General features: G+C 53.7%; 1 protein-coding gene across 1 annotated transcript; it reads right to left on the reverse strand.

Moving 5' to 3' along the window:
• Positions 1–5,157: 5,157 nt before the first annotated feature.
• LOC121159910 (apolipoprotein L3-like) lies at positions 5,158–6,149 on the reverse strand. Its single transcript, XM_040985377.1, has one exon. The coding sequence runs from the start codon at positions 6,146–6,148 to the stop codon at positions 5,324–5,326; it is 825 nt and encodes a 274-aa protein (XP_040841311.1). The 5' UTR covers position 6,149; the 3' UTR covers positions 5,158–5,323.
• Positions 6,150–8,095: the final 1,946 nt, after the last annotated feature.

Consider the following 8,095-nt stretch of genomic DNA (forward strand, 5'->3'; position numbering starts at 1 on the left):
ATGTACTTGGGAAAGCAGCAGAAGATGAACAAGTGCTTGAGAAGCTACGCCCAAGCAGGAGACCTGGAAGGAACACCTGACTCCTGGTTTTGGTCTAACCTCGTCGGCACCATTGTAAACTAGTGGGGGATGTATCAGCAGATGGAAGATAGCTCTCTCTTCCCACCCCCATGCTAGCATTCTACCTTTCAAAGAGAACAAATAAATCTTAAACAAAACAAAAAAAGATGTGAACACACTGAAAAGCCAGATGACCCCTAGGCGGGTGCAGAGACGCTCAAGTTGGCTGGGATGCAGGTGGGCAAGGTGAGTGCAGAGTGCTGGGCGGGCAGACGGCACACACTCGGGGCTGCCATGCACAGGGGCTCCAGGGGTCCCGCAGACACAGCATCTGACACATTCCAGGCTCTCAGAGGAACGTCAGCAAGACCACCTGCTTCAGCACCTGCCCTTAGGCACCCACGAGCACCCACCGTGCCATGAAGGCAGGCAAGGCTGCGGGCTGCAGCTCACCTTCCACTGCTCACAGGCAGAGCTATGACGTGATGTCCACAGGAGGAGTCCAAAGGCCTCGTGCCATTTCCTGCTGTGGAAAATATGCTGCCAGCATGAAGGAGGAGCCGCGGCACGTAGGCCAACACCCTCCAAGGCTGAATACCAGGAGTCAGATCAGCTGAAAAGGGAGCTGAGATGAGGGCAGATAGGAGAAAGAGAAAGACAGATAGACACGCATACACATACACAGAGAGCTGGTACAGGAAAAAATTACTGGTTCCCTCTGCCAACAAATTAAAAGGTCCTTTTCTACCAGCTGACCACCACGCGCTCTGTACTTCTGAGATCTGCCAGCTGGGGGCCACATATCCCACACCCCACTCCACCTGCTAGTGTCACGGATGTGAACTTCACATGCATTCTAGAAGCACCAGGTCCCCAGCAGTGCCATTCCGCCTCAATCCCACTGTGCGGGGGGCAGCCAGTCAGCCAACCCTGACCCGAGCTCACAGGGTGTGGGTAACACCCCTGGGACCACAATGCCTTTGGCACGCACAGCAGCATTCAGGAGGCTCGCCTTAGGGCCAACGAGTAGGACTTGGTCAGTCCCAGGCTCCTGGCTCTGTCTCTGCTCCTACAAACCCATGCCCAGCCTGGGACATCTTCTGAAGCCCCTGGGGCAGTGCCTCTCCACCTCCCTGCCCCTCCACTCTTCACAGACACCATGGAAACCTAGGGAGAGTCAGACAGGAACCTGGTGTCAATGCAGGCTGACACCTGCTGAGCTGTGTGACCTGGGACCTGCCACCTAACCTCTCTGAGTTCCCTCACCCCACCATGCATGGCAGTGATCCTTGTCTTGCAGAGACACGAGGGGTTGTAAAGGGAGAGGGTTCACAGTGTCCCCGGCTTACCAGGGAGTCCTTGCTGGTCCAGCCGTCCTCAGTGTTGTGCACCGTGCGTTTATGTAATGAGACCCAAACTTCCAGCCAGAAGTACCTTGCACACAAAATGGAAACCGAAACTCACCGTTACAGCAACACAGCAAACATGCAGTTGGCCAGTCCTACATCAGCTCCACCCCCAGACGCCACAGTCAGAGGAGGTACCCTGTGGGCTTCCTCCTTCTCCCTGACCCCTTGGCCTTGATTGTTGTGGCTGTTGACTTGTTGCCAACCTCAGCACAGAGGTCAGCTCCCAGGGCCACCGCCAGCACCACCTAGTGGAAGCTGGGAGGCTCAGCAGGCAAGGGCACAGCCTTATCTGCCCCTGGAGAAGCAGGCTCAGCTGGACCTGGACACAGTTCAGGCATAGCCAGGGGCTGCTGCTGGGCCCAGCACTCACAGTGAGGCTACCATCCCAACCCATGCACCCTCTGACTGTCTTTCCTCACATGGGAAAACCTGGCTTGAGCACCAGGCACCGACCTCAGGCAGCTCAGTACAGTCTACAGATGACAAGCCCACCCAGAGCCTTCATGCTCTAGGGATGCAGGAGAGACCGATGTGAGCTCCTGGAAAGGCAGAATCAGACAGAGCAGCAGACACACAGAGACAATCTCCCATCTGCTGATTCACTTCCCAAATGGCTACAACAGTGGGAGCTGGCCCAGGCTGGGGCCAGGAGCCTGGAACTCCATCCTGGTCTCCCCTGTGAGTGCAGGGCCCACGCACTTGAGCCACTTCTGCTGCTTCCCCAGGTGCATTATCGGGGAGCTGGATGGAAGTGGAGCAGCCAGGTCTTACACTGGGACCCATCCATGTAAGAATCTATTGTCACAAGTGTTGGCTTAACTCTTGTGCCACAGTGGATGGAAGATCTCTCTCCATTCCCCTCCCTCTCTAACTGTGCCTTATAAATAAATACAACACATCAAGCAGAGTGTACTGACCATGTCCTGAGGCCACAGCTGGTCTCCAGTGGGAAGGCTGCCTGCTCAGTCTGAGCATGTCTGGGAGTTAGCCAAGACACGGGCAGTGTTGTACAGCTGACATCTGAGCTCTGTCAGTGTCAAGGCCCCGCAGTGCTGCTCACGGCGGGGCAGACACAGCCGCCTCATGCACGAGAAGCAGGCTGTGATAGCGTCCCTGCCTGTGTGCTTACACATACTGGCAAGGTGAAGTGCTTGCCAGTGTTTAGAAGGTTTGCATGCTGTTCCCATGGAGGGAAACCAGGTTGGAGTGCCCAAGAACCCTCTGTGCTGCTTCGTGCAAGTGCGAATTTATAAAAGCTTAATGTAAATTAAAAAGGAAGAGAGACCAGTGTTCCCCTGTTCCCTATGTCACAATACTGGGGACACCGGCAAGCCTGCCTGGTGGGTGAAGATGGCAATTCTGGGGTGGCAGTTGTTGATTTGTGTCCTTGAGGTGCGACCGCATGGGCAAGTAGCTGCCCAGGTGTCCTTGCCACCACTGAAGAACTGCAGCCCTTGGTTCTTCTGCAAGAATGCCAGCTGAAAGCTGCTTCCAGTTCATTCAGAGGGTGGGTGTCAGGATGGGCGGGCCACACAGAGTGCTCTCACCATAGGTCTCACTGCCTGACAGGGGAGGTGTCTGTGCCCCCAGGGTCTGCATGGTTCTCTGCTCAGCTTAAAAGGAATAAATCTGGAGGCTGTGGGGACAAAGACATTTTGAGAAGAGTTTTATGAATAGAGTGCTAGGAGAGAGGCCAATGTGGCACATCCCCTTGTCCCATGAGACTGTCACAAGAAAGCTGCTGTCCCTCACCAGGGGAGGACAATGTTGTGGCTGTGAGTGTCGTCCCCCACCCCAATGCCCCGTCCTGGGCAGTGTCGTACCACCCAATGCCCTTATCTGTAACCACGAGGCAGTGACAGAGGCCATGGTTAACCACACCTTCCAAATTGATGACTTCTAGCTTCTCAAGCCGCTTGGGGTGGAGACCCACGTTGCTTTGTCTTTCAGGTAAATTAGCTTGGATGATTTTGAGAAATTCACCTGGCTGCTGCACTGCATGGGATGAGGAATATAAATCAAACCTCGGAGGCCTCCTGAGCTCCCACTACAGGGAGCTGATGTAAGCAGGAGGTCCCACAGCCTTCCTGGTCAAGGTCCTCAGGGAAATCATGCTCCATGAGAATGCATTTGCCACAGGGTGGGAGTGAGATGAAGTAGAGAAACCACCCGGGGAAGACACTGGCAGTGGTGGTCACAGATACACAGAACATTGAGAGAGGAGCCTCCTCCAGACAGCAAGAGAACCCTGGCCATCAGCCTCCACTCCAGTGTGTCACTCCCAGGCCCACGAGGAGGAGCTTGCAGCAGTTGGGCACACTTTTGCTGATGTCCTGGAGATGGCTGTAGCCATGACAGGCTGAAGAACAAGGCTTCTGTTAGACTGAAAAGGCACATATATACATGTGTGATGGTCAATGCTCAGCCAAACACACAAGCCCAGGTCAATCTAAGACATCCCCTTGCCAGATTTGTGTCATTTGTGTTCCCAACACTCTTCCTCCTCCTTCTACATGCCCTGGCTCCATCGCCAGGCCCAAGGATGCAGCCATCTGCCCCGAGCCATCCAGTCTCCTGGGCATGTATGTGTCACTCCATGGGATGCCAGGAGCCAAGGTGTTTGAACCCGGGCCAGCCAAGGTAGGGCAGACCTGCTCTGCCTCCTGTCCTGCCTTCCATGAATGGATATGGCTTTTCCATCCAGTCACTTTACTGTCCTGGTTCTCTCCAGCAGCTTCTCTCTCCTGGTTCATGTCAGCAACATTCCCCGTTGGCTGCTGCTTACAAGGAAAAATCTCAATGGACACAACCATTTCCGTGGGATTGGCTCATGCTAGGAGTTTCAATTGTAAGTATTCAGGGGGAAAATGGTGCTGGATTTTTTTTTGTATTTCAAGGTTTATTTATTTACTTGCAAAGCAGAATGAGAGAGAGAAAGAGAGAGAGAGAGAGAGATCATCCTTCTGCAGGTTCACTCCCCAGATGGCAGCAACACTCAGGGCTGGGTAGGCCAAAGCTAGGATTTTCTTGCTGTGTCTCTCGCATGGGTGCAGTGACCCAAGCACTTGGACCAACCTCCCCTGCTTTTCCAGGTGTATTAGCAGGAAGCTGGATTGGAAGTGGAGCAGCCAGGATTCAAACTAGAGCCTGTGTGAAATGTGAGTGATGCAGGCAGCAGCTTCCAGGCCCTGAGTGCACTTAAGAGGAACGTGCGGGAATTTTCTGGGAGTAGGAGTAGGTGCAGGGTGACAGGCTTCCTGTCCCTTCTTCCTGATTGGCACGTGGCAGGAGACTTTCCTGGAAGGCCTTGGCAGGCTCGGGGTCCACTGTGTGTCTGTTCAAGACTTGTTCTTGGTGCTGATTTTTCTCCTTCACCACTGTCTCTTTCTCTTTTTCTTTTTCTTTTTTAAAGATTTATTTATTTTTATTACAAAGTCAGATATAGAGAGAGCAGAGACAGAGAGGAAGATCTTCTGTCCAATGATTCACTCCCCAAGTTACTGCAACGGCCGGTACTGCGGCGTTCCAACGTCAGGAGCCAGGAACTTCCTCCAGGTTTCCCATATGGATGCATGGTCCCAATGCTCTGGGCTGACTTTCACCACTTTCCCAGGCCACAAGCAGGAAGGTGGATGGGAAATGGAGCTGCCAGGATTAGAACCGGCGTCCATATGGGATCCTGACGCATTCAAGGCAAGGACTTTAGCCACTAGGCCACCATCCAGGCCCATTGCCTCTCTATCTTCAGTCCTGATCCTTGATTTTATTTTTCAGTCTATTTGTACCTCAGAGAATGTGTCTGCTTGCTGGGCTCCTGTCAGCCTGGCTCCGCTGACTTGAGCACTGGTCCATGCTCACTCAACCATGTCCTCCTGCAGGCTCCTGTAGATCTCCATGAGCTGCGCCAACTTCTCTTCCAGCTCCTGAGCCTGCTGCCGCAGATCTTGAGCCAACTCAGAAGAGGCACCCTGATGCAAGTGCACCGACTCCTGGACAAGGTTGGCCACATCCATCAGAAGGAAGAGTCCAGAGCTGGCTGCACCTGCAATGCGGGCTCCCGTGGTCATGGCCAGAGCAGTGCCCCCAAAGGCACTCTGCACCTGCCTAGTGTTGCGAGCTGAGATCTTCCCTGTGGTCATGAGGCGGTTGGCATTGACCAAAAGGCGGGGGTTTGCCTGTGCAACCTTGATGGCACGGACGTTCTTCCCAACGTCTCCCAGGACTTCAATGCACCTATGGGTTACATTCATAACTCTGGGGACACTCTGACCCACAGCTTGTTTAATCAGCTCCACTTGGTTGACACTGCTCGATGTGATGCGGCCCACTTCAGCCTCTGCTGATGCCCTGGTTACGTGCTCCACAATGGCAGTGGAGGCACCAGTCACGCCTGCTGCTGCACCCAGTCCCAACCCTGTGGCTGTGAGTGCCAGGCTGACTCCTGCGGTCACAGGGGCCAGAGCCAGGCCAATGATGCTCAGGATTCCAGAGACGGTCCCAGTGGAGGCAGCCACCACATTGGTGATGGTGCAGTCCCAGTGCACCTTGCCTACCTTGTCTGCCAGGGCGTGCAGCTTTGCTATTTTCTCCTCCAGCTGTGCTTTCACCTGTGGGAATTCCTTCAAAAACCTCTCCCTCGCCTGCTGCTCTCCTCGATGCTCCTCGTCCTCTGGCTCCATGTCCTCTGGCTCCTTGTCCTTTGGCTCCGTGTCCTCTGGCTCCATGTCCTTTGGCTCCATGTCCTCTGGCTCCGTGATCTCTGGCTCTGTGTCCTCTGGCTCCATGTCCTCTGGCTCCTTGTCCTCTGGCTCCGTGTCCTCTGGCTCCATGTCCTCTGGCTCCTCGTCCTCTGGCTCCGTGTCCTCTGGCTCCATGTCCTCTGGCTCCGTGTCCTCTGGCTCCTTGTCCGTGTCTGTGCAAATACTGAGCAGGGCTTCAAGTAGCGCGTGCGCCTCCTCACTGTAACAACAAAGGTCACATGATGAGGACAGGCAGCCTGTGATCTGTGAAACGGGCTGGGGAGGCTGGATCCTGGCTAAGTCAGCACCTGCACTGTTAGTCAGGAAGAGAAGGAGCTTACACAGGTAAAGAATCTCCATTTCCAGATTCTCCATGTTTTGGCCCATCAGATGTTTGTAGAACACATCATTAAGAAACCAAAGAAGTAAGTGTGACAAGGTTTTTTTTTTAAAAAAAGATGATTTACTTAATGAAAGGCTTGAGAGAGAGAGATAAAGAGAGATTCTTCCATCTGCTGGTCTGTGGCCATGTCTGGGACAGGTCAAAGCCAGGAACCCAGAGCCAGGATCTTCTGCTGGGCCTCCCACATGGGTTCAGGGACCCAAGCACTTGGGCCATCCTCTGCTGCCACCCAGGCACATTAGCAGAGAGCTGGATTGGGTGTAGAGCAGCCAGGACCTGAACTGGTACCAATATGGGACCAACCTCACAGACTGTGGCTTAATTCACAATGCCACAATGTTGGCCCAATGTAAAAGGCTTTTAAGAAGCACTTTAAGGACTGTTGTGTTGGCCCAATGGCTGCTGACTGCCATGCCACTATCGCATATAAGATCGGTATATAAGCTGCTCCACTTCTGGTTCTGCCCCCTGCTAGCGTGCCTGGCAGAGTAGTGAATTTTGATCCGAGGGCTTGTGTCCCTGCACCCATGTGGGGGACCTGGCTGGTGTTCCAGGCTCCTGCTTTCAGATGTTGTAGCCATGTGGAGTGAACCAGCAGACGACTCTCACTCACATGATCTCTTTCTGTCTCTAATGCTGCTTTTCAAATAAACAAATCAATAAGCGTCTGTTTTCAAAGCTGTTTGCAGTGTCCAAGCCTATCAAAGATGTTTTCTCACTTAAGGGCCAGCCTCTGTGTCACTACTGAAGTATCTGTAGTTTGGGTACAGGATGCATAGAAAGAAGTGTGGTTGGAGAGGGAAGTGTCACTGTGGGTCTGAGTGTGCAGTGGAGAAGCAGCCCACTGACCACCAGCCCTGAGCACTCAGGCCGTGGGTGCACTCTGTCTGCAGGTACTGTCTGCTCCCTGGGGCTTAAGTGCCCACCATGAGAGAGCCAGCCATGTGGGGAGATGTGAGCGGCATAGCCTGGGTCCCCAGCAGTTACTTGGACAATTCTGCCTCACGCACAAATATCACCCAGGCCTCCTCTTCCCCCAGCAGGTACTGCAGCTCCTACCTGCTCAGTCCGTTCTTGCAATAGTCCAGGATGTTTGCAAAGCGGCTTTCAGCATCTGCTCAGAAAGAAAGCAGAGAAGAAGGAGCTGAGGAAAGCATGGGAGAACATATGTGACCCAAACAGGAGACATATGTGCACAATAATTATCTAGATTGGGTGCCCTATGGACACTTCAATGTGGTTACCCAGATTGGAGACCAAAATGAAGCCCCTACTGTAATTGGGCACAGTGTTCCAAGGAGCGGACAGAGGGTTGGCCCTGATACCTGTCTCCCTGTCTCTGTATCTCCCCGCACAGAGGACAGCCAAGGAGAAAGCACCCTCTGCCAACCAGGAACAGAGCCGTCCCCACGCAGCAGCCCAGCTCTCACCTTGAACTTGGACTTCTGGCTTCCAGGACTGAGACACAGCAGGCAAGGCTGGCC

The sequence above is a fragment of the Ochotona curzoniae genome, unplaced genomic scaffold (genome assembly GCF_017591425.1).
Source record: "Ochotona curzoniae isolate NIBS_2020 unplaced genomic scaffold, NIBS_Ocur_1.0 contig_1014, whole genome shotgun sequence".
NCBI classification, from domain to species: domain Eukaryota; kingdom Metazoa; phylum Chordata; class Mammalia; order Lagomorpha; family Ochotonidae; genus Ochotona; species Ochotona curzoniae.

Coding starts and splice junctions, on each gene's coding strand:
- LOC121159910 (XM_040985377.1), bottom strand. CDS start 6,148: ATGGAGCCAGAGGACGAGGAGCATCGAGGAGAGCAGCAGGCGAGGGAG.